Source organism: Clarias gariepinus, chromosome 6, assembly GCF_024256425.1.
Source record: "Clarias gariepinus isolate MV-2021 ecotype Netherlands chromosome 6, CGAR_prim_01v2, whole genome shotgun sequence".
NCBI lineage: Eukaryota > Metazoa > Chordata > Actinopteri > Siluriformes > Clariidae > Clarias > Clarias gariepinus.
The window spans coordinates 22069981-22097735 of record NC_071105.1 but is presented as its reverse complement, the minus strand read 5'-3'; the positions used below and the strand labels follow the sequence as shown (position 1 = coordinate 22097735).

General features: G+C 38.6%; 1 protein-coding gene across 2 annotated transcripts in view; it reads right to left on the bottom strand.

Annotated features, from left to right (window-relative positions):
- Window positions 1–533: 533 nt before the first annotated feature.
- Window positions 534–27755, bottom strand: part of gli1 (GLI family zinc finger 1) — a 41602-nt gene continuing 14380 nt past the window's right edge. For both annotated transcript variants that reach the window (XM_053498743.1, XM_053498744.1), the window contains 12 exons: window positions 11899–11996; window positions 9080–9279; window positions 8690–8788; window positions 8287–8485; window positions 7996–8155; window positions 7794–7901; window positions 7305–7442; window positions 7018–7167; window positions 6758–6922; window positions 5176–5418; window positions 4706–5018; window positions 534–4575 (listed from right to left, as the gene is read on the bottom strand). In XM_053498743.1, the coding sequence (XP_053354718.1) occupies window positions 2048–4575; window positions 4706–5018; window positions 5176–5418; window positions 6758–6922; window positions 7018–7167; window positions 7305–7442; window positions 7794–7901; window positions 7996–8155; window positions 8287–8485; window positions 8690–8788; window positions 9080–9279; window positions 11899–11996 (4401 nt within the window). In that variant the 3' untranslated portion in view covers window positions 534–2047. The remainder of the gene's footprint in view (window positions 4576–4705; window positions 5019–5175; window positions 5419–6757; window positions 6923–7017; window positions 7168–7304; window positions 7443–7793; window positions 7902–7995; window positions 8156–8286; window positions 8486–8689; window positions 8789–9079; window positions 9280–11898; window positions 11997–27755) is intronic.

Genomic DNA, 27755 nt, shown 5'->3' with positions numbered 1-27755 from the left:
CGACAGGAACCTTAATTAAGAGGCTGGAACAACTAAACTCTGATCAAGATGAAGTGGTTAGTAAACATGAATGAACATATTTTAATTCAGAGTTAGGTTTTCGAGGTAAATTTTTACCTCAACAACATTTGCGATATTTTTGAGACACGTTAATCTAATCCTATAACAGTGTGGTTTGTTATATTCCGTTTAAGTATGATGAACTATACGTTAGAATGAATTAAATTAGGGTCTTGTGAATTAGAATCTTGATCCATGTGTTTACTTTTTTAACACGTCCCTCGTCCGTCCCTCCAGCTCAGCATGATCCTTGTAATAGCTATAATACACAATGACACACTTCCTGAAAAGTCCAAAATTAACTTTACATCTCAGTTTATGCAGTTATTTGTTAGTATTATTAGTATATTAGATTTATATTGTTTCCTGGTGTATTTAAAAGTTAAAGTGGGAATATGTATGTCTCAACCACAGACAATGTCATGAAGTATTTATAATAAACTAGCAATATATGACAACAGAGAATTCCATCACAGGCCTTGTTTATTAATAAACAGGTAGAATATAGTACCTTTACTTTGTATAAAAATGTAGAAAATGGTATGCAAAAAATATATCACATGATTTTCTGTATATAGATGTAATAACTGCTAATATCACAAATTTGCAATGCTACATTAAATTCTCTTTTGCCAGCAAAAAACAAAAACAAAACAAAACAAATTAAAGTGTGACAGATGCCAGAACAACACACAAAAATGCAAACTCCACAAAACTATTATTTTTAATGTTAGAAAATTACATTCTCTATCGCAGCACTATAGGGGCATGGCGACATGACTGTATTAAGATTGATACTGAAGGGTGCACATGCACTCTTCCCAGTGCTAATCATCTTTGGTATGCCATGAACAGCTGTAGTAAAGCACAGGGATATGCTTGTTTTAAACACTTAAATGAGTCCTTCACACTATTGTGAGGCATTGCATGACCATGCTAAAACAAAGGATATTATGTCCTTTAGTGTGTCACCTGGATACTGCCTGAACGCAACATCATACATATACTGTACTATAAGACCCAAAATAGAAAAAAGTCAGCTCAGTGCTGTTGTCAGTGCAATATTAAGTTTACATGATGTGGTGCAATTTAAGGCCTGGAAATGCTACAAAAATTCAAATGTCTATTAGGTGACTGGTCTGTGTTCACGTTTAGAAATAGGAGTTTCAAATCATAACAATCCTGGAGTCAGATAGAAATAGACCTACTATGTTCTACTATATCCAGACCTTGAGGGAACAGTACCTTTTAAAAATGATAATCACTGCAACTTGAGTAGTAATACCTGTTTGAACATAAATGAGCAAAAAACAGACAAACAGAAAAGTTCATTTAAATCAAATAGTTTCCACTGGATTTAACCGCAGGTCTTCTGTTTTGCCTCATTCACTTGAATAATAATAATTACTATTAACTACTGATAAGGCTTTGAATACTGCACTGCACATAGACACTATGACTGGTCATTATGGGTTTGGTACTCTGACCTGTCTGACTGTCACTCTAAAAAGATAACACTACACACAAGTCATTAGCCACAATAGGCAAAGGCACTTCAGACATGTTCTACCAGTTATTATAGCTGAGCTTTTCTAGTACCTTAGAAAAGAAATGTGCTCTCTCTAACTCTTCTTAGTCCCCATAAATTTTATAATGCAGAAGAATTGTTTTTTCTTCTATCATTGTCTCAGGTTAAATTTTATTGCTAATATAAAAAGTAAAAGGTATTTACATTTAAACAAAGTGTTTTATTACAAACCCTCCCAGCATGGCACCTAAAATACCATTTTAGTCTTGATAATGAAACCCAAGGCAATGTTTATTAAGCAATAAAACCAAAACAAACGGAAACAGAGAAGCAGAATTGCCCCTCTATTGAAATCTGGCCCATCAGGTAATCATCAAGAGTCTAATAAGTCCACTGAATGTTGATATAGTCAGAACAATAGTCAATTTCTCATAACCTTCTGAACCATGTAAAGCTTTTTTATGTTGGTGAGTTCAAATACTTGTTCTCCCCAGCAAGGGATTTTAGCATTGAGGTCATATCCCCAATGGCCATGTTAGATAGGTTGGAAGGAAGGGTTATGGAGTTTCGTGGAGTGGTTAGACGAGAGGAGGCCTGGGAGGATGACTGGTGGCCTAGGACTGGATTTACTGGGCTATAGGATGAAGGATCTGGATCCTCAATGATGGAAGCAAAGTCAATCTGAGCATTCTCCAAGTCCAGGTTCTCAAGCGTATTTGCCATGGTTGCAGACTGAGGATATGCTACCGAAGCAGCTTTTGATGAAGGCTCTATTCCAGCAAGGTGCTGTTGGGGCTGGCAGGCTCCATCATGGGCTTCCAGAGACTTATCTATGTTGTGGTGCATGTGAATCTGGCCTGAGTAATAGAAATTATCAGTGGGTTGCTGCTGTTGATGAACAGGTGGTAACCTGACACTTCTCCTGGGACTGGCACTAGAATGACCAGGACTTAAGTTAGGTGGGCTGCTTAGGTATGCTCCATTTGCCTGCTGGGAAAGACTGTTTTGGCGACTCAGAGGCTTTCGAACCTGAGGTGGATGTGGCAGCATATCATGGCTATATGAGGAATCTTGTAAGCCAGCCATTTGTTCCTTGACTGGCACAGAGTTGGATGCTTGACTTTGTCCTGAGGGACTCATGACATTGTGATTTGAGTAGCCCTGGTAACTGTTATGATAAATGTTTTGATTAAGTTGCTGATCTTGAGGGCTATGCTGCATCATTGCTGGCTGTGCTCCCATTTCCATGCTTTCAGGTTTCTGTGGGAGACTACTATTTGCTGTTTGTTGCTCTTGCTGCTGTTCCCAAAGGAGTGCCTGTTGTGATTGTACATAGTTTCGTACCATCATTTCTTTCACCTGCAGCATTGGAGTCTGTGACCTCCGGTCCTCAGCCAACACAGAGCCTGCGCAGCCAAGACTTACGCTTCCCCCATGGAGGAATGATCCAGCCTGTGTTTGCTGTTGACAAAGATCAGTCTGGTTCTTGATCTGACCATGGACAAAGTCACAGCTAGGGTTGGAAGACTTGTTAAGCAAACCATGCTCTTTTGTTTGTTGTGCATACCCTTGTTGGCATACCTCCATTGTGCTAGGTGGATGACGCTGTTGAAAAGTCTTGGCATTTTGGCAGGCACTGGAGCCTCCCATGGGTGGATTGAACTGTTCTGGTTTTATAGTGACCCTCTGGTGGTTAGGATCAGTGTTGGGATCATACAAACCTTGAGAGTATTGTTGTCCCTGCATTCCTGTGTGTTGGAACGGCATAGCTGCTTGCATACCCAAAGGAGCATTATGGTGCTGTCCATTTTGTCCCCAAGGCCCTGGCCCCTCATTAGGCTGCCCTAGCCCAGGGTAGTGTGGTCCAGAGGGGCTTAGCTGACAGGCGCTCATACTGTATTCAGCTTGTTGGAGAAGAGTGTTTGAAATTTCATTCTGACCTATAGGTTCTCCAACACCTATATTCCCACGTTGACTATGGAACTGCCCCTGCATCTGTGACTGGTAGGATGGATCCAAGCATCCCATGCTTTTATTTTCTGGAGAAAGCTGGTCACCAGTATGAGGATGGGACTGTGACTGCTGGTAGCCTATGTAGGCCCTGTCTGAACTTTGTATCATACTTCCGTGATCCCAGCTTTCTGTGTTATTCCTATGAGACTGCATTGCCATGGCTTCCATCATCACATTCTCAGTAATACTTGGTGGTCGTGGTGAATACATGTGTCTGGTGATGTTGGCATCAGACCCACAGTGCTGCAAGGCATTACGACGGGTCATTAATGTCATGTTACTTAGGCTGTTAAAGCGCTGCACTTTGGGTAGGCCTTGGGAGTCAGCTCCAGAGCGCACAGGATCACTGGCACGTCGCATGTTGTTGCCAGGAGCCTGATGTGGGTAAATAACCCCTGTTCCATACTCAGTGTTGGCACTGTGTCTCCTGGTTCCCACTTGATGAAGAAATGGTGGGAGTGGCTGTCCGTCATACTCACTCAAGAAAGCAGAACGTCTACTGGGGGTACCAGGCTGCTCCATATTGGGTAGAGGTGTTGGTGGTGGTCCACCAGTTGCTGCCGCATATTTAGCTTTCAAACTATATTGTTCTGCAGGAGTCAGATTCGGTAGACCTGGCAATCCACTGTTGCTCTGGCACAAACCTGTTCTGTGGCTACTTTCAGGTGATAATGGGTCCCCACCCACATCATTTCCAATAACAGACTGGCAATGCCCACCTGTGCCCACCTGAGATACTTCACTTGAGCGCCGACTTGATAAGTAGGGGGAAACCACAGAAGAACGGCGACTCACAGTGTAAGCAGAGCTTAAACTACTGGTACCACTTCCACGGCGGTCACTGGGTGGGCAAGGCATAACCATTCTGCCAATTCCACCCATACCACCTCCACTCAGGTCTGGGGTAGAAAGCTCCATCACACGACGATTAGAAAGCAAAGGGGAGGGGCCACAAATGCTGATCTCTCCTGATGCTGAGAAGAGGAAAAGAAAGTGAGAAAGCATTATGATCTGGCTTATACATTATTTACTGCCCATATTGACCATTGTTAAAAGCACTATATGAATAAAACTGAATTTAATTTGAGTTTTTTTCTTCCTTACCTGAAATTGCTGGTAATTTATTTACTGTACCCCGGCCTGGTGGAGTCTGCCTGCGGATCTGCTTTAGTTTATCAATCTTCAAGTTCTCCAGTCTCTTCAGCGCCTGTGCAGACATGCCCATACCCCCGGAACTGACTCCCCCATTAGACTCAGCCACACTGGTGCCCCCTCCATCTTCCACTGCTGTCAGGTCTTCCAGGCTACCTGCTGCATTTAGGTTCATTTCCACACCACTGTCATTGTTGTTTGCACTGCCTAATGGAGAGCGCTCACTACTGCAGGATGACTGGCCTCCAGGACTTGGTTGAGATTTCTGGGGTATCCACAGCAAACAAAAATAGCAGATCAGTCATAAAAGAACAAAAACATTCTCTTATGATTCTAAAGCATTCGTAAAAAACAGCTCTTAAACAGTGAAAATAATTTAAAAGCAGAAAGAGGGAGTGTATGTGAAAAAATATATATCTCACTAGTGTATTTTCAGGAGCATGAAGTTTGCAGTCTTCTCTGGGCCTTTCCTCTTTCTCTACCATCAACTCTGAACTTTGACCTGCAGAGGTCAGAGCAGAACCTGGTGGTCGAGGCCCAGTGTCACCACGGTGTTTCTTAGTAATGTGAGCCTCAGGTCCATGAACTGTCTTTACATGCTTGCGCAGGGAGCTTGGGTCTGTGTAGCGTTTTGTACACCCTGGGATCTTGCACACATAAGGTTTCTGAGTAACAGAAGCAGATAAGTATGGTTAGGGCCGTGGTTCTCAAAATGTGGAGCGCTCCACTAGTGGGGAATACAGACATGACAGGTGGGGCACAATGAACGGAAGGGAATTAGTGCAAAATAATAGGAAAGTGCCTATTCTATTTCATGCTTTTCTTTATTGACAATAAAGATCGGACACTTAAAACTAAACAATCACACGCAAAGAAATGGATCATTAATACAAGTAAATTAAAATAACATCAGAGAAAAAGTGGAGCCATAGAGCAACAATAACGGTATAAGGTCGGCATGTTAATTGCAGAGGAACAATATATAAGGAAACATTCGGTATTATATATGTAATTTCATTGATTTCAATGTGTATGATGATGTTTCTGTATTTTTGGTAAAAAAATTTATTTTATCAGGCAGTCTGGCAAATGCCTAGTCTGGCATTTCTAGTTTCCAGTGTGGTAACAAAGTTGCTTTTTGATCCTTCAGGCGCTGAACAGAAGGGAAGATCAATATCGTTCTACGCTTTTTGTTGGTGTGCGGCATTTTGCGATGATCCCTTAATCATTTGTTGCACCGTAGAGAATAACGGTGTTTATGCTTTTAAACATGTATAATTTAAGGTGGATATAGCTTAAAGACAATGTAGAGGAAATATATGTGGGTATCTTATTTGCAGGTTTATTTACGCAACTATTGAATTTGGAGATGTACGCGAATATGCGAATATAAAAAGAACTTTACCGCCGTCACAAACCGGGTTAGTAGCGTACTGTACTGTATGTAGTGAGCATAGTAACGTCAATTGATACATTTGTTACATGGACCACAAAAAAGCAGCTGATTCAGCACCCTAATCAACCAAAAAGCCAGCCAAAAGGAAAACATGATGAAGCCTGTGTTGTGCTTGGATTCATGGTGGGGATGGTGAGGGCAGAGGAGAGACCCGTTAGTGTTTGTCTTAAACCGCTGGCAGCAGACAGCATGAGACAAAGTTGGAAGACACTTAGAGACAACACACGTTAATAAGCCACTCAACCTCTTTGAAAGAAAGCTCTAGATAAGTGACAATGTAAGCCTGTTATAACAATTGCCCTTGTATTTTATCTGTTTTGAACTTGGTGTTATTTGATCTTATTGGTTTAGAAATTGATATTTCAATAAGAAATAAAACTGGTAGTAAACTTGGCTGATTTCGTTATCATTTTGTTGACAAGTGGGGCTTGAAAATTCGCCCACCCCCTTAAATGGGGAATGACAGAAAATGTTTGAGAACCACTAGGTTAGGGTGAAAAACCAGTTGACCATTTTAGATGTCATGATTATGTTTGTTTGATGCATACCTCATTGGAGTGTGTTCTGTTCTGGTGCTTTGCACGATCTGATGCGTTAGAGAAAGCCTTGTTACATCCCTCATGCTCACACACATATGGCTTCTCACCAGTGTGTGAGCGCAGGTGCGTTTTCAGGTTCTCCAGACGAGAGTATGCTTTGTTGCAACCCTCAAACTACGGCATACAATACCATATAGTTAAAAATAATGTCATGCTTTGCAGAAAATTATTATATAAAAGAATAAAGCATCAGTCACATAGAAACTCACAGTGCACTTGTGAGGTTTCTCGCCAGTGTGTCTTCGCATATGCACCACCAGCATGTACTGAGCCTTAAATGGTCTCTGCTCACGAGAGCAGTCCTTCCAGTGGCAAACAAATTCTTTCTTCTCCCCATGGATATGCTCATTATTGATGTGCTACAGGAAGATACGAGTAAATAAATGAATTGATGAGGAAATAAAAATGTGACATAGAATGAAAATTCCATAAATATCTCCATAACCAATCCCACAGAGTATATGTGTCCTCCATGCTATAATTTTAGATGTCATACATGGACAAGTTGTTCCTGGGTGTCAAACTCCTTGCTGCAACTCTCCCAGTGGCAGTTTGTCTCATAGATAGTCTCAGGCTCTGGTTTCTCCTCTTTGTCTAAATCATCTCTGCTCTCCAGAAGCCCAAGAAGAGGATCCTAAAGGAAATACATTTTACAGATTAAAAACTTGGGCAAAAAAGAAAGTCTTACTTATTATCATGTACCTACACATACTTTAGCAGACTGATTTCATCTTTAACTTAACTGTTGTATTTGTGAAATAGTGTAAACGTTAAACCTAAATATACTTTAAAACATGCTGCATTTACTCTGTTGGTATTGAACCCTTGTGCATTCTTCTTTAGTGTAGTTCCTTTAGGCACATGAGAACATAGCAACTGCATTTAAGTTTAGACCAAGACAACCAACCCAACCAGACTGAAATAAACATTTATTCCAAGAGAATGAAATATTACCTGTGATTTTTGAATAGTTAGGCTGCATTACCTGAGTTCCAGTAGACGATGGACTGGCCACATCTCCTTCTGAATGCTCTTCTAAACTCTTTACATTAATGCCGTCCATCACACTACCTATGATGGGTTCTGTCTTTAGCTAAATACACACACATACACACATCAACATGAGTCAAATTCCAAGACAATTCAGGACGCAGTGAAATGGTGAGAAAGCACAAGATCTTATTTACATGTCCATGTTTTGAAGGTGCGTGCAGACGAGGGTTATGAGGAGGTAAGCGAGTTGGGGGTCCATGGCAGGGAGCAGGGGTGTGGCCAAGTGGAGTTCCGTACATGTTCCCCTGAGGCCTGGACTGGTAGTTTGTTGAGTTTGAGTAACCCATTGATGGACTGAATAGAAAAAAAGGATCAGTTATTTAGCAAAATGCACACTTAGGTTAGGTTACTATGCCAAATACTTTTTGGGGACAATGGAATATGCGCTGAACATATTTTTGGCATTTAATTCATACAACATTTACCTCAAAGCTCCCACAGATAGATGTCCATACGAGCTAGCAGCATTTTGCCCACACCGAGAGTTAACAAATGCCACCAAAGAGTTGGGAGATGTGCGAATGACTGTCTGCAGGTCCACACTTGTATCAGACAGTGGAGAGATGGACAGTGCTCGCTTCTTGCTCAACTTCAGCATGGAACGAGGGGTAGAAAAACGGGAACCTGGTGAAAAGGAAAAAGCATACATTATTAGCAAACTTTGAACACACACTTCGAACACTTACATTACGCATACCGTGGCAAATCAACATGCTAATAGTGTTTATGTTTAGGAGAAATAAATTTACAGACTTACTAAAACATAATGGAAAGTATATAGTATGTGGATGAAGTGGTATGTGATGCATCATGCAAGTGCTGTCTCACCATCTCCTGAAACCATGTGTTCCGAGCCTGACTGGTTGTGAGGAAAGCCATGATGAGCTGACATGTTGCTCTGATTACAGTAAGGAGCACCATTGCCACCTAAAATACACAGAATAAAAATGTAACATGAAATACAGGCTAACAAAAACTGTAAAGCCTAAAGTAGAGACATTTCTCAGTGGGTCATTGTTGATGACATCTCCGGATTCATAAATAATAATAAAAATATCTTGCATAAAACCGACCTAGTAAATGCCCCCTCTGCACATGCATAACGTTACTTCCTGTTTAAACCAGTTTCTAAATTGAAATCAATTGGAATCAATAATTACAATTTATATAGTGCTATTAACAAACAATACATTTTAAATACTGGATAGCAGTGCATACCCTCAGGCGGTGGCATGCCACGGTGTCCCATCATGCCATGGGGTGGGGGTCCTTGTGGAGGCCGCATGTAAGGATCCATGCAGGTTCCAGGGTTGAATGATGGGTTGTACATTGCTCTGCTTTGTGGAGGTTGACCACAAGAGGGAGCCCCACACACTGGAGACGCCTCACTGTAAGGTGATTTTATTGATGGCGCCAGACTACAAACACATAATCACAGATCACAATAAAGTTAATTAAATTCCAGTTTTTGATTCATTAATATTTTTTAAAAAATTATATCACGTTTAAAATGTACTCTTAACAGCAATTACATTCTGGGCCCTAATGCACTTCTTGACAAAATTGTACGAAAATTCCAAGATTTCCCCTTAAAGTTAAAAAGTAGATCAAAGTAAAGCATCTTAACCTTTTAAAAGACCCCCTAAAGTAAAGGATCCTTAGGTAGGTAGAAGGTCTTTTAAGCAGATGAGAAAATGGCAAAAGGACGAACAGGGAGAAGAAATGTGCTCTAAACACTAAATAACTGAATCTCATTTAATCTCAAAGAATGAAATCAAATGCTGCATATTACACTGTGCATGCCTTTATATCAACCATAATAATTTAAAGGAGCAGAGCCATTTTTATCAAGTTACTTTTAAATAAATTAAGTACAATTACAAGCATGATAAATAACATGAAAAATAAAATAAATAAACAAATATGAGTGTGATTGAGTGTTTTTGATTTTGACAACCAATCACACTTTCGAAAAAAAGTACTTCATACCCACTACATACCTTGGTCACTCCCACCTCCTCACTGTGATAAGAGATTTTGTCTTTTCCTTTAAATCTCTGAGATTGGTCCTAAATCACTCTTAAGTTTAGACGTTTTTTAAACAGAGAATGTCTCTGAGAAAATTCTTAGCAGATTTATGCTGGTCACAGATTTTCCTCATGTCTAAACTACTATATATATATATATATATATATATATATATATATATATATATAAAAAACAACTCTGAAATGCTTGTAAACATTTCAAAGATTCTACTTTGTATTTAGGTTGCTGTCCATGATGTAATCTGACATTAAATTAAAATTGTTTTAGTAGAAAAGAATGTATTTAACAACTAATAATAATGTAATAATGTCATTAAATACTGTAAATAGAATCGTTTTTATTAGCGGCCTCAAATGTTCGGAGCCCAACAGTATGTGAGACCTGTCACATATCTGATACCTGTGTTCACATAGCTCCCCTGGTGGAACTTACGAGGGAGGAAAACCTACTTTTTCTACCAATAGCATCACTATAGCTTTAGATAAAACAAACCATTTTGTTGTTTCCACTGTGATCATTGTGGTCTCTATCCTTGTTAATTCTTGGCCATAAGGCCAAGATTTTTTGCTGGCATTAGATCCAGAACTGACTGTATGTTTCCTCTGCAACGGCATGAGAAATATTCATGTAGACACTACAGGGTAAAAAGACAATTATTGACCCATTACTGAGATGTATTGGCCTAGTCTATAGCAACTTCAGATTGAATGGAAAAACTGGTTGCAAGTGTTTAAATGTGAGTTAAAAAGTCAGATGTCAGCTGTGTTTTGAAGTTAAAACCTGATTTGAACGTTCAAATCAAATCATATCAGATATGAAAAAGTCCTGCAACATTCAACAGCAATATATAATCTATATCAAAAATGACCAAAAAGAAACAAACAAGCCATAAATAAACAAATAAATAAATGTAAAAAAAAATTGCAAGATGATGTTGTGCTGTACATTTCTAACCACTGGGTGGCATCTGGCGACTGTATTTTGCGAGCAAAAACAGCAACAGGGGAATTCCCACATTCCTCTAGCGCTGACTTTCCCTCTGTCTTCTCCACACATACACACTCCTAGTCTTGTTTTACATTTTTGTGAAGTATTTTCAGTGATGTGTTTTACTGTAATGCTCTGCCTAAACCTAACCCTAACTTTAATCTCGAGAACAAAATGGAAATCTTTCAGTCGCTTTAAATATTTCAAACTAAGCTGTAGTTTGTGTACAAAAGCGCTTTTCTTCAAAAGGACCACCTAAACATCCTCTCAAGTTCACAAATGTAATGTATTCCTATCAACATGCAGACACATAGTTACCAGAAATAGATAAATACCCTCCACACACACACACACACACACATCTTTACGTTCACTTTAACACTCAGTCGCTGTAATTCTTTTAGAATGTAATGCGTATTCCACATCTCCTAATCTCCTCGCACTAATCCACCAAGTCCCCTTCCCCCCAATTCTGCCTCAATTCATGCGTCCTCTATTTTTTGCCTATTTTTTTTCTCTGAAGGTCCCTTTCTTTCATTGCTCCTTTCTTTCTTTCACTCTTCCTCATCGGTAGCCCTGTTCTCCCTGATGAACATTCTTTCTCTCTCTCTTTTCCCCTCTGTCTCTGACAGCTGCTTATTACTAACTGGTCAGGGAGCTGCTACTCTCCGCATGACTGACCAAACACCACTCAGGTTACCCCAGAGAAAGAGCGAGAGCCCAATGCTGGCTCAACCTGGGTGGCATTCTGCAGGAGGAGGGTGGAGATAGGGAGTAGAGGAGGAGCTAGCAAGCCTTCTTTACAACAACATCAGGGCATACAGAAAGAAAGTTTTCCTGCTACTGGAACTCCAGTCTCCCCAGAGTGTTTGAGTTTGGTACACAACTTGCAGAGGCGTTTGTAATAGGGATGCCCTTAACCTAATTGTTCGAAAAAACACATAATAGGTCACCCATCAGGGTGAAGGTATAAGGATGTCTTTTCTAAATGCTCATCTTACCCTTTGCTTGGTAGACTGGTGTTGTAGTGATACAGCCTGTGGTGAGGCTGCATGACCACTGGCATTGGGGCCAGCACTCCTGCTAGTCCTGTAGGACCCTGTGAGAACACAAACACATTCACATCAGCATAAATAAGAAAGAAAATGCATAAACACAGAGTTGGACGATATGATATTGCTATTTTAACATTATATCGCAGATACCATGGCTATCATCGCTTTAATAACACTGAAATACTTTTAAAACATTATTACTTTCATTAACATATTTAATATACTACACATTTCTTTGTGTTAAATAATTTATTATTCAGTTTGTTACATAAAACAAAAACATTTGATAGTTGATATTTACCCTGAAAAAAGCATACATCGCTAATGTACAGTATAATATGAATAATACTAAAACACACAATAACCAAGTTTTTTCATTACTAGATTCAAATTGTTTTGTTTGTTTTTTTTTTAATGTGGATTTTTTTTGGTCACATTTCCCCCTTACATGAACTTAACTAGATAAGTTTATTTTAAAGTTTTTTTAAGCATCACATACAGTAGTTTGACAGATTTGTGTGCATGTGTGTGTGTATGTACTGTAGATGTTTTGAGGTGTATATCTGATAACACTTGCAGAAGAGGAGGAAACACTCAATAGAGATCTCTTCTCAAGCCACAGCTGCTATAGCAGTGTACAGTTCTTCACACACACATGGACACCTGTTGGAATCATTAGGGGGTAGAGCAGAGATTAGTGTATAAGCCAAAAAGAAGGGCTCTGCATTACTGAGAAATGTATTCATGTATGTGTATCAGAACAAGTGTTAATGTCTCAGTGACTAAAGGCATGCCGCTTAGCAGGCAAGTGTTGACAAGTATTGTTAAGAACTGTGATAGAGGAAAACTGATGATTAATTACACAGCAAACGTTTTTTGTCTATGTATAGGATTTTTTCAAAGTTTGTTCCATGTGATTTCCTAAATTAGTTAGGATGATGTAAACTGCTTAATCCAGAAAAGTCACGGTTCAGAACTTCTGCATCAAACAAGGAAAACAACTGTTTGTAATGCATGCAATCATAATGATGTAGACTAGCTGCTTTAGATAATGTTTACATCAACCCTCAGAATATGGGCACAGGTTCACCAAAACTGTATAGTTGAAGACTGGAAAAATGTAGCCTGGTCTGAGGAACCTTGATTTCTGCTGAGGTACACATGCGGTGCGGTCAAAATGTGGCACCATCAGCATGAATCCATGGACCTAACATACCTTGTGTTAACAGTCCAGGCTGGTGGAGGTGATGTAATGGTGCAGTAAATTATTGAGCACTTTGGGCCCAATAATTTTAATCAAACTTTGCTTGAATGTTAGACTGTTTGAGTATTGTTGCTAACCATGTGCATCTCTTCATGGCCATAATTTTCACATCTATAAATATTCTAATGGTTAGTTTCAGCAGGATACTGCATTATGTCACAAATCAAGAGTCACCTTAAACTGGTTTCATGAACATCACAATGAGTTCAATGTTCTTCAATGACATTTCCAATCACCAAATCTAAATCTGACTTTGGAAGTTGTGAAACAGGAGTTGTGCATTATAAAAGTGGCGGAATTGTGACTCAATCATGCCAACATGGACAAAAATATCGGAGAAAGTATCCAGCATCTTGTAAAATCCATGCCATGAAGAATTAAATCTGTTTTAAGAGCCGCCAAGCATTAATAGTGTAGTGTTGGCCTGTAAAATGCCCTGTCCACTTCCTACAGGTCTTTGTGCATTAGGTAAAAGATGGCTTAAGTTTTCAGATCTGGGGACACACAATTGATAAAAAAGTACAGAGAGTTTTAGAGAGTTACTCTCAACTTGAATTTCAGTTAAAAGAATTAAGACATGGATGAAATTTGTTTGTACTGTTTAGTGAATGAATTCCAATCTGGATTCTGTCATAAATTTAGTGCAGTGGAATGTAATCTTTATGCCAAGCTGTATAAACCAGTTATTTTCCAAATATAGAAAAAAAAGTAAACTGTACAATATTGATATCCAGGTTAATACATAAATCATTTAATACAGAGCAGGCTAAAATAGAGGTGGTGTTTTCCTCTTTTAATGTACATAGGATTATATAGCTAAAATACACACACATATAAAAAAAGGCATATGTACTATAGTAAAAAATCGCTGTCCCAGAGAATTTGTTTTAGGTGTATGGCACAAACATGAATTCATAATCTATCCAAAACTCGAAAGGATTTAAAAGAGGAATGAAAGGATTACGCCAGAAGAAGAGATATATGGATGAACGATTATCTCTGCTTCTCTTTTTTTACTTTTCTGAGGGAAAAAATGAAGCACACTCCCTTCCCTAAAATGTGTATGTGCATCATGTAATCTGACGTAGCTTTTTATACACTTATTTACTATCAGAACCTTTAACAGTCACAAATGCATCCAGCACGGGCAAGGATAAATTATCCTCCAGTACTATTTTGCATAACACTGATAGACAGAATGATATCTGTGACCAACAGCACTGTCTGTGTACGTTACAAGACACTGATGTAAAACACCATGTTGTGTGCAGCCTCACTGTGTTCACTCTGTTTAACTTTTTCCTCTCAGGCATGTAAATGGCCGCACAAATAAGGCAACATCCATCATTTTAATCTCTCTATTACCACTACTCCTTGTGTCTCCGTTCCCACCATACATGTAACAGAATGAATTTTTCGCCACATTCATCACTCTCCTTCACCTCTTTTTCTCCACCCTTTCGCACTATCCCTTAATCCTCAAAATCGCTCTGTTTGTTCCCACTCCCTTGGCACTCTCAACTACAACATAAACAGTTTGTTACTGTCCCCAGCATAAAAAGTCTGCGTCACCATGAGAGAAGGCGCTCTACAACAAGACATAGGGCTAGACGCGCTCGTCTAAACCCCCTCCTCCTCCTTTTCCTCCTTAGCTGCTCATCTTGCACACTCTCTCATTCCAACCCCCATTGCTCCCTCCCTATCCCTTGCTTAGAGTCGAGGTGGGTGTTCTGGCTGTTATGAGCTAGAGGGGATAATGGCAGCTCTAATGTAGCTTGCTGTTCCTGAGGGAGCGAGGGTGAAAGGGAGGGGGCAATGGACCAGACTTGAGATTTTGGTGAATTACATAAAAAAATGAAAAAGGAAAAAAAAAAGCGCTTCCTGCCTTTTCATTTTCTCCTCTTTCTATACCTTTAACGTTACTTTTTTTCAGAGGGTAAACTTTGTTTCATTATTCTACCTTTGTTTTTAAAACACAAACTCATCTCTTCCGGCTCCCCACAACACAGACACCCCACCCCCCAAACACACACTCAAATTCTTCAGCGCCGCTGAGAACCTCAAGGTGAACTTCCACACACACAATTTGTTTGAAGTTGTTGACTAATTCATTTCCTACTGATGTTGGTAAAAATAAACATTTGTTTACCGGCAAAGGAAACGTAACTTTGGTGGGGAGTTCAGGTGCATCAGTTTTATTTAGCACACAGATCTTTATCAACATTTAAATACACGTGCTTTCAGTGGCCAATGACAGAACTCTTATGGAAAGTGCTGTGGGTGCAAGACAGAAAGATGTAAGGGTCTTTGAGCGACTTGTGTGAAGGAGAATCCATAATGAGCAGTTATCAATATGATAATAACCTAAAAATCCATTTTCCATCTAACCTTCATCCATACCAACTTCCCTCTCTCTCTCTCTTCAGGCAGTGCATACCTGTGGTTTCCTGTCACCCTCCCTCCCTTCACCTCATACCTTACTCTCTCTTTCTTGCTTTCCATTAATTCTAATACCTTCTTTCCTACTATGTTGTCAGTCACTTCTGTCCTTACTTAAATAATTAGCTGCACTTGAACACATTAATGTCTTGGATTATTATTTATTTAGCTATTTTAAAGCATCTTATCCAATAACAACAACTGATAACTCAGCATGAAACCGGTTTCTACCATGGATTTGGGGAATTAAATTGGGAAAATTATAAAGGGATCTACACCCTGTGGCAATAATGGGGCCCTGTATTTTTTTTCTTTCTTTAGGCTGTGTTCTTGAGCCAAAATCTCTTACATCCTATAGTATTGGGTTATCAATTTGCCCAAATGTGCCCACACGTATCCCTTTGAACTCCCCTTAGGAGACGGAGGAAGTAGGGAGGAATGGAACAGATGAGGAGAAGAAGGAGGAGGAGGAGGAGGAGGAGTGGAAAACAGCTCCACCAAAAGGCTGGGATGCACAGCTGGGATCCAGCTGCAGTGGCCGAGCCCTGACACACGCACACACGCATGCACACGCCCACACACCCCACACACACACTGAGACAAAGAGTCAAGAATAGTACTGTATAACCCTTTACTAACCCCTGATGTTGGCTCAGATGATTGTGTAAAAAATAATAATCTTAATAATGATGGGTGGCCCTAGAACTTGTGTGCATGCTGAATATTTTGGGAACTATAAATTTGACTATAAATACCCCAAAAAAAGCAGTGGAGCGGGGGCAGTCAGAGAGAAGAAGCAGGCACAGGATAAGAAGAGGAACAGGACGGCAGGAACATGCCTGGTTTTTGGAGGAGGCAACGCCAAGGAAACCAAGATTTACATTTTCAAACGGGTTTCATGGCAAGGCTTCATGCTGACTGTCCTCATGCACACAGACCACACACGCTAACTCTGACGCTGGCTGGGATCATGTTCTAGTCTGACATGGAAAGTGACGTACAGTAGGCTGTGTGTTTGGACTTAATCTTCAGGAATGATCAGAAAAGCAACAATCACAGAAATGTAAAAACTCTTATTTTGAGTATATCTGGAAATGTACCACAGAAACAAATTATTATTTCAACATGCATTGTTTTAAACATCACTGACTCTGTGATGTCTGAGCAGGGTTTCAGATCGTTTAATCTGAACACTTTGCTTCTTTAATATGGGAAAGTCAACTTTCATGTTGCCTGTTTCAACTCGCACTCAGTTTGTTAACTTACACATTTGTGTGCTTATGCCTGTGTTATTAACTAACAAGGGCTGCAGGCTATGAGTCAACACTTTGGATCTGTTGCTGGCACACTAAATGAGCATCCTCATTCGCTTTTTGTCTCATGTCTTTGTCTTGTCCATTTCCCACTTTAACTTATCTCCCCTTCTCATCAGTTTCTCTTTTCTAGAATTTGACGAGAGAGCTAAAATGCCACCTCAGCAAGGCTTAGCAAGAGCCGTCTAACCTCACAATCTGCTTATTCCACAAAACTTTCCTTTCTTCAGTCCTGTTTTTTTTTCCTCTTTCCAGACCTACCATCTCGTTCTTTTTCCTCCAAGAATGAGAGATCAGCAACAGCATATTGCAATTTATATCTATAAGAGCTAAGAGCGCAACTCTTTACCTCACAGTGAAAAGAGATTTTTGATTCTTGCTGTAGCTGTAAGATTAAAAAATGCTGCAGTGCTCGTGTGTGGCCTCAGTGGCTGCGATGCTCAGCCAATAGTGCTTACTCACACACACCACGCTAACTAATTCACGCTGATCATGTTACATACACACGCGCACGCACATTCATGAACACACTCAGAAAACCAAACAGTTCAAAATAGCTCTGAATACCCAACAGCAAAACTCAATAACTAGTTTCAAAGTCAAACATAGACATATATCTATGTCCTATATGGAGGTTGGACTGTATAGTAGAAAAAACATTTTTTATTAAAAAATCTGCCTTTAAGAATTATACCAGATCCTGCACTCTCGAAGAATTTACCAGATTCTACTCATCATACATTTTGGATTGTTAATACTAAAAATTGAGAAACGTGGTGTGTTATGAGAGGTAAGGTAAAATAAAATGACGAACATTAGAATTTTAAAGGATATAAAAAATGTGAGCAATAGTATACAGCATGTTTACACTGATTATTGATAAGCTGTAACTTCATACATCGCTACAAATCCGTCCTGTAAAACTCAATTAAATACTGCATGCTCCTATGTGCGCAATGTGTACAGAATGATGTCTTGATTAATTAAAAATTAATTACATTTCTAAATATTTCATTATTTTGTCCAAAAGCTGGGTTGTTGGATGCCTTTTTTGACACAGCAATTGAGCATGACAGATACAGATCTTGGTTATAACAGACCAATTGCACCGCTCATGTTTGACAAAACTGATTCACAAAAGTCAGTCCAGTGACTAAGAGAATCAGTCAGGGTCAGATTTCTATTGAGTGCTGAACAATACCGGCAACTCTAATGTTGGTATGGCTTAAAAGTTCACTTAAATGATACCAGCTAACCTGAAGTGTTTAGGTCCACATGATGCTCCAGAAACATGGGCTTCACTGCAGAGATTGATTCAAGCTGTGCCCTCTTATTAGGATGTCTTACTGGGGTCTGTCTTGATTGGGAAAACATTTCTTGGGGGTTCAAAAAGAGCCAAAAGCATATGCCTTATGCTAAAAGCAAATTATACAATAAATTCACAGCTGCATATTGTGACTATAGTATTATAATCTTTAATCTGACTTGGGAATAAATGAGTGACTGAACCTTACAATACCTAAGTCAAAGCATTACAAAGGTACAGGAACAGACATGAACAGATGCTTCTAACTTCTAACTAATATAACTAACAGTAGGATGTAACAAAGTTCATTTGAATTGTTATAGTATTTACATTTTAAATGTTTATTTCACTAGATTTCTTTATAAATTGTATTGTTGAAATTATAACAAATAGCATCAGACAGCATGATTTCATCTAAATTCCTAACTATTCTAATATAGATAGATAGATAGATAGATAGATAGATAGATAGATAGATAGATTTTATACAGGAATTTAGAAAAACAACAACTAAGAGACCTAATATCAATCCACTCTCACTACTCTTTATCTTTACCAAAGCTCTCCTCTCTCTTAGACAGACATCAGACATTACTCTCCAACATTCCAGCTGCAGTTTCTTTAAACATAGTCGCCATTTTGTCCTGTCCAAACTTTTGTGAGTGGGAAAAAATGATCTCTTTTAAAAGCTGAATTATTTAATGCATTCCACTGCTGTTCTGGATCTTACCCCACAACATAAAAATTATAAATTATATGAATGATGTGCAAACTGCTTGAAAAAGCAACATAATGTGACGTAAGAGCTAAGCTTATAAAACTTGATTCATGATGCTGCATATTATAACAATTATATTATTTCACTCTTTAACATTAAAATACATTGCTTTATTATTTTTGAAGTTTCTATGCAGTATGGACCGAATTCACTTTTTAGGCCTTGTTTTAGGTTTTATGTCTTTGTGTGATACACCCCATATTGAATCAGAATAAGGGTGTACACTTTTGATAACTCTTTTAGTAGGTAAATATTATTCATGTAAAAGCTTGTTCTGATTGTTTCTCTCTTATTGGAATAAATGGATTCTTTTTGTACATATTTGCCCCAGGTGGGTCAACTTTAGGTGACCTGAGGAATTTTTAATACAAGTGATGCTGATTTACCTTTTTGAACTAGACCCTTGTGTTTAGGTCTGAATCTACTTCTTTTACTTTGGTACAAAACAAGAATAATACAAAGAGATGCCTTCTTCCCCTCTAACCTGCACTTATTCCCCTTCTATTTCACCACCGTTCACCCATTCTCCTTCTTGCCACCACTTAGAAAGATGGAGAAGCATCCTTGAATGGATAAAAGAGGCTACACTCTCTTTCTCCTACCTAGGGCGGGGGGCAAACATTCAAACATTTATGATAAGGAGTAGGAAAAGAAAGTAAAAAGAAAGACAGAGAGAGAAGAAGTGGAGAAATAAAAGAAAAAGCTCTTGTGGCTGAGAGAGCAGGTCTGCTGAGAGCCAGGGTGTAGGGCTCTTGGGAAGTTTGTCTTGTAATTGAGTCAATTGTTGACCTCCTGTTCAGCCTGCCCGGGCTACTCTGAAGAGAAAGCCTCCAGAATAATAAATGTTCTCTGTCTCTCTCTCTCTCTCTCTCTCTCTCTTTCTCCCAGCTCCTCTACTCCGTTGTCTTTGAGTGATTGTGCTGTAATTCAAAGGCTGAGTTAGGGGAAGTCGTACAATCTTATCACTCACATTCTCCTTCTTTCACATTCTCACTCTTTTCATGCTTCTTTTTGTTCTCCCTGTGGGATGAATTTTAATCACCCACTCCTCCTAAACTACTCAACACTTCCTACATCGCTTGCCCAGTCATCATACCTATATAACCTAATAGTGTTTTTTTCCCTGGACAGTGAGGTACAGCACTGTACAGAAACAAATGATCCCATTTTTTGTTGTTGTTTCCATTGTCAGGCGAGTCGTACTGTAACTATGTATGTGTATTTGGTTCTTAGCAGGCTATAAATATGGACTAAACTACAGTTAGGTCTGTAAAAGTATCTGTAAGTGTATAATGCTTTAGTATTCATTGCAATTATCATGAATTACAGTTCCTTAATTAGTACTTCTTTCACTATCTATATAAGTTAAAGAAAGGTTTTGTCTGCACATTGGTCAGAACTTTTCAATGATATCTTTATGTTTCATACATCAGAAGGCCCAAAAGGTCTTAGAAAAAATTTCTGTCTGTATGCATGTGTCAGTATGGCTATCCAGGAAGATTTTTTTCACAGCATTACTTAAAACAGGCTGAACAGAATTTAATGAAACTTTGGTAGTATTGGGTTTTTGCCTGAAGTTAAACCTGAGCCTAAAAATCAAAATTTTAAGCTGAAATTAAAATGATGAGTAAAGGCAAAGTTATGAAGTGTTACGTGCTGGATTTATTAATCTAATTTAAAATAAAATACTAATAAGCTACTTGCTCTATGTAAACAAACACCTGCACCCATATATATCAATTAGAAAAGCTAAAATGAATAATTCTTCTGGAATTATTCAATATTTTCACAGCGGAAATAACGCGCTGTAGTTGATTAAAGACAAAACTTTATCCAATCTACTTTTTCGATTTCTCATATGTGATTCACTTTCCAACAACTGCACAGGGAGTATATTTTTGTGACGACAAAAGAAGTACAAAATTTAATTTCTTTGAATTAATTAGTTAGACAGGAGTTCTGTCGTGCACAAAAACAGACAGACATGTATGTGGGCTTCAACCTGAAATAATAATATCACTAATTACATTAAAGCTAATCATCTTATTTTTGGCTTAAACTCTATCTTTTAGATATCTGTAAGAGTATAGAGGAATGGCAACATTTAACCATCTTTTTTTTGTGTGTCAGTGTGGCGATATATGAATCACAATACCTTATTGAATTGATTTTTCCTTATCTCTAATTGTTACACTTTGCTTTACATACTTACAACTGTCATTACTGCAAACCAACAAACTTTTTTCGGTGATAAGTATGAGACCTGTAAGATAAACTTATGAGTAAAATCAACCTTTTTTTCCGGAGAGAAAAAATGCAAAATTTTTTTGCATGAGATGTCATTTAACTTCTCATGCTTCACAACCATCACCAGCTCACAACCTCTAAAGAACTACTTTCCCAAGTACTTTTACTTTCAGTGGTATTTTTCATTTTCATGTGTATGGTGGTAATATTGGGAATCAGACACACTTAATTAGGATAAGGACTGACAAGTTTGGGTTTTAGATTAGTAACTATAACTTACTATATCACACTGTGCATTGAAAAAAGCACTCTACTCTATCTTTAACTACTGAAATCTCTACAGTCTATATGCCAGTCCTCAACCAAACAAATGTAGACTTAGAGGTAATTTCCAATGCCATTCAACACACAGTGAGTTAACTGTCAGTTACAGTGTTGTGTCTACATGTTCTGAGTCACTAACACTGAGTTCTGTGATTTAATGACGCCCTAGGCACTGGAAAAGTCTTCTTTCCCTCATAGCGTCCCTGTTTGCCCAAGAGCTTTAGAGTCCTGGCTTTGTGTTAATGGACTACAAAAGCCTTTCTTTGAGTCTAAGTATATTTGTTCCAAAAGTGTGAAGCTGACATTTAAGCTTTCTCCTTCTGTTGACATCACAGCTAATAGTTTATATTATAATAAATAAAGGTACAGATTAGTCTGCACAATCAATACAATTATATGAGTAACAATTAACAATGTAGTACATATGTTTATGACATAATTAGGGACAGTATTTGACAGATGTTACAAAAAGCAAACATTAAATCTAATTATACATTATTCTATAATAATAGTGCATGCAATATAGTAAATATCCTGGAGACTATTCATGAAGAAAATGCATCTTTGATATTATTATACTGTATTAGGATTAACAATCTCTGAACTTATCATAGTTCTACAGATAGACCTTCACAAGACCATCTCCATCTTTTCCTTTAAGCATTTTCTTTAACTACTTTGTGTTTTGTTTAATCAAGTAAATCATCTATTACTCCAAGACGGATGATGAAACTAACCATTTGCAATCCATCGTACAAACAGGTGTCCCATGATAACTATCTGTTGGTGTGTGATTAAAGCTTATACAAAAATTTGTAGTTAGCACTAAATTATATTATATACTCGAGAGGAAACTTGACCTAGTGGAAGCTGTGTTCTATAAACTATGCCAAGCGGACAAATAAAAGTTCTTTCGTCCTCTTTATTCCGTCTCATGTCCTCTGTCATGTGTCCCCTCTCCTCGAGTGTTTGTTAGGAAATCCTGAGTAAACCATGGCTGTTTGTTCTCGCTTTGTGAACGACCCGTTTTTATAGACTTCTACTATTGACAGTTGTTTTACTTCTGTTGGCCTCGCACAAGCTGGATAACACTGTGCAAATATGTATATGTACACACTCGCGATCTCTGAAACACTCACAGATTCAACGAGCACAAGTAAGGACATACCCCACTTGAAGAATATGCTAATAACATGGTGTAACCTAAACAGCTTAAAAGGCACTTATTCAAGTTAATTGGCCACTTGGTTAAACAGTGCTTCTTTAAAATAAGTTTGTTTCATTAGTATTATTGTTTTGATCATGAAACACCACAATTAAACTCCTTGTAGTTATTTGTATAATAACTGAACTTTCTATGCTAAGATTTGCATAAGGTTTACATATGTTTACCAAATTAAACATATGAAATTAAATATAATTAAAGTAAATAAATACTTCAATTATATATACCAAGTATATATATACTACCGTTCAAAAGTTTGGGGTCACTTGCAAATTTCTTTGTTTTTGTTTAGTGATTTATTTTCTACATTCAACAACAAAAAATGGAATTAGGTAATTACGTAACAACATAAAAAACAACAGTTAGTTGTTATTTTAAGACACAGAGGTCAGCCTTTCTGTAATAGTTCTTGCAAGAACAGTATTGTCAAGTGCATTTGCAAAATACTTTAAGAACCATAATGAAACTGGCTCTCATGAAGGCCATCCCAGAAGGGCGAGACCAAAACCTACCTCTGCCGCAGACGAGAAGTTCATTTATCAGTCTGAAAAATAACCAATTAACAGCACCTCAGATTAGAGGCGTTATGAAGTCTTTACAGAGCAGAAGTAGCAGAAACATCTCACCATTAACTGTTCAAAGGAGATTAATGCATTTTTTGGATGCCCTCAGCATTCCTTTACAATGTAGAAAGAAATAAAAATCAGGAACAATCATGGAGTTAGAAAGTGACCAAAAACTTTTGAACAGTAGTGTATATATATATATATATAATGTATACCAATATTTATACAGGTTTTTCTTTTCCTGAAGTATGTATGAATTTTTTGACTGATGTATATTTAAATAATTTTATTTACTTAAATTATATGTACATTTAAATTATTTTATTTCCTCAAATCATATGTAAGTTCATATGTAACCTAAACATACCAATTTTTACCATTCTTTATTGTTGGTCAACTTACTGTAAGTTGGTCAACTTGCCCTAAGTTTAAATATTTTGATACATGAGTAAATTTTCAGGTTTATGTCAGTATTTAGCTTCTTTGACAACTATTGTGATTTTTATTCACTCATTATGTGGAATGCATATAAAGCTAATAATTTTTTTAATTATTATTATTTATTATTTTCCTGCAGGCAAAAAAAATGGTGTCTGACTAAATCAAACTCAAAGGGGAGAAAGCTGAGAGAATATGCATTCTCCCAGGTGTAGAACAAATGAAATAGGAGTGATCAGAAAGGTCAACTGAGTATTAGAGGATGATATACAGTATTTAAGGACTTGTACGAGTTGTTAGTTGAAAGTTAGAGCAATGAAAAAATGGACTAATTAAATGGGAATACAGTAGCATGGTATGTATATTAGGCATGAAAAGGTCATTTGATGGTGCTTTAGTATGTGAGTGTGGAATTGTTAGATGTAGCAGGGGGTTGGCTCAGAACAGCTGCTCATTAGTAGCACTTTGGCCGAGACCGCAGGCCTGCCGTCAGATTGTATTCACCTTAACGCAGGCAGATCATGGAGCTCAGTGGGGGATTTCACCCCAGACGCAAAAGACCCCTTTCTGGGTTTGATCCCTAATACCAGTTCTCCCCATTCAGACATCATCCAGCAATGCATCCCCTCCTCCCCTATCTGTCCTTCTGTCTCTCTTTCGCTGTGTGACTGGTCACACACCCATGACAATGGCAAGGCTACAGCACCTTCTCTTTGTGTATTAGAGGACAATGGAGACTACTGCCATAAATGCTTCCTCTTCACCATGGGAGAAGTATGTGTGTGTGTGTGTGTGTGTGTGTGTGTGTGTGTGTGTGAGAGAGAGACTAGCTACCGCTAAATGGGTCACTAACATGGGAATGTGATAAAACAAGTGTGATAATGACAGTCAATAATCCCAGGTTCTGTCAAAGTTCTTTGATTAGTATAAAGTTGACAAAAACATTATTATACACTTAATTGGTCAGGTTTTCTCCAAATTTATTTCTGTTCTACTACACAGGGATGGAAAAGTAATGGAGAAGGCAGCAATCATATTTTTTGCCACAGAAAAAACAATCACAGAACTGCTAAAAGTGCATGAATGAAAGCACTAACTGCTCTCTGCTCTGCACTTCTCTCTTTGATGTTGCGTTGCTTTGCAAGTGTCCCTCTAACGAACAACGGAATAATTCATAATTGTTTGCTAACAGTAGTGCTGTTAAGATTACTCATTGATTTGTAATGTCGGTTTCTCCAAATAGGTTGCTGTTTCAACTAGTAACGTCCCTGTGCATGAAACTGTGAATATCTGCCTCATCTCCCACATTCTAATCATTTCTGTAGGTAGCAGCTAAATGTATAATTTTCCCCCACAAAACAGAAGGACATCAGGATTAGTTGCCCAAACACAGTTTACCCAAGATTACCATGAGCGACAAGGTTATCAAAAAAAATTTTACTTATAATTTTGTGTGATTTTGGGATTGCGGAAAAAAAAAATCAATGAATTACAGGTAAATATTTTGTTTAAATAAGCTTGGACTTTATGAACACTCTTGATCTAATGTACAAACATATGTTATAAAGATTGCTAAAAGTGCAGTTGGGTTCACTGTGCAAGATGGCACATAGCACACTACTGTCCCTCATACAGTAAATATGATTTAAGGGGAAAATGCACAAACATCATGCCCAATATTGTGTAGGTTCCCCTTGTGCCACCAAATGAGCATGACTCCACAAGACCTTCAAAGGTGTGTTGTGGTATCTGGCACCAGGACATTAACAGCGGATCCTTTAAGTGCTGTGGGTTGCAGGGTGGGGCCGGCATGGATCAGACTTGTTTGTCCAGGACATGCCATGGATGCTCGATCGGAATCCTGGAGGAGTGGAGGGAAGTCCTGGGGAATGTGGAGGCCAGATCAAGAACTTTTAACTTTTTATCTGTTGAGTCCCATAAGTCCCACACCCTGAGATGCACTGGGTGTTCTGATCCTTTTCTCTCATTGATTTATTTCACCAATTTGTGCCACATTGGATTTTCTGTGTGATCGGACAAGACAGGCGGTTCTTTGGGTAGCCCTGAGGAACCTGTCACCAGTTTACTTGTATATAGATAATAATCAGTGTTAATGTTATATGGTGTTAATATTATGGCTGATAAGTGTATATTTTACATATATTAAAACAAATCATTCAACTTACTGCTATACAAATCTCCAAGTTTGTTGCCTGGTGCATTCTTTTACCTCAACTGGACCGAACTCTGCAGTGCAAGCTGTTTTTGGTCCATCATTATAGATATTCATATTTGTGTCAATGTGTCTAATAATCCAAGACCGATTTTGAATCTTTATGGAAATACTAGTCAGGAAATCTAGGTCTTTTATTGCTCTGTGTCACTGAGGCTGTTTTTATCATGCAGAGCTGGAAAGCCTGGCTGTGCATCATAACCACACATCAATTTCCTCACATCTACCACATAAAAACAACAACAACGAAGCAAATTAAATTTGAGATATGGCCAATTTTCCAAATGTTTTATAAATCACATGCTACCACAGGACAAATTCAGAACAGCTTCATTGCGTACTTTTATATAAACTAGCTTGTTTTGAGCACAGCTGCCTTTTTATTTAAGTCAGTTATCAACCAAATGATAATGAAGATAATAATAATGATAATAATAAATTAGACTATACACTGTTTACATGCTCTGATACGTTACAGAATAAGAAAGCATTTGCATTTTCCCGACTGTTTTCAGCACTTCACGCCTCACACAGGGCATTTAGTCGGAGGTCTGGAGCACAGTCGGCGTGATGAGATGCAGCTTTAATAAATCAACCGTTCATTTTAGACGCACCGCAAGTGCATTTCGCAGCTGCAACTAGTTGCTCTTGGCACTGTGTCTAATCATGTATGTACATCTGACTCTTAAACAGTTTCAAGTTAAGAAACTTTGCTGTTTATAATTTCATTGGTAAGTAACAATGTTTAACGTGGGAGGCTAGGTAAACAGTTAACAAAACGTTCACAGCTTTTTGCCGTTTTGCTAAAGCTTATTGCAGGACCCTGTTTAAACAGGAAACTGTTCATTTCGATGGGGGCCAAATGTGTGTGAGATAAACTAGAGATATATGGGGGAGAAGAGGGTTCCTCGTGAGATCAGAAACTCCTAAATGAATAAAATCCTAAAGCCAGAGGGTACATTAGCATTTTAACAGGCATACTGGGGGCCTGTCTAAGCCTGCCTTAGAACACATACACACACACACACACACACACACACAAATGCACGTAGGCCCTAGAGCTGACTGGCTGGCTGGTTGCTAGACAATGTAATTGGTTATGTGGGTTATGTAAAGGCCCTTGTGCACACAAAGCCAGAGGGGCAGCAGGGCTATTGTGAGCTCTTCAGCATCCGCTCCTTCCACACAGAAAGCCCCACTTTCTAACCAGCCATCACACTTCAGACTGTTAACCGCCTTTACTCTTTCCCTCTCTCTAGTTGTCTCTCTTTCTCAATCCCTCTCGTTCCCCTTCTCTTTCTGTTTATGGAGGGATGAGGCAGTGAATTATCCTTCCATCTCCCCCTCCTTCTCTCTACTTCAGCTCTGGGGTTAAAACAACTGCCTCCTTGACCAGTGTATCTAACAGCCCTGGAGAGAATTTGGGTTCTGTGTGTGTGTGTGTGTGTATAGGCCGGTTTTTGGAGCTATGCCTCAAGGCTTCTCCTGGGTTTGGGCTGAGCTGCATGAGGCTTAGGGGAAAAACTCCAGACTCCACCCTGAGTATACATATATGTGTGTGTGTGTGTGTGCGCGCGTGTGTGGGATCACACAGTGGTGAGCCACACACCTCTGTGCCTCTGGTCTTGCTCACACTGCTCTGACTGAGGGAAGTTAGCCCCAAATATGAG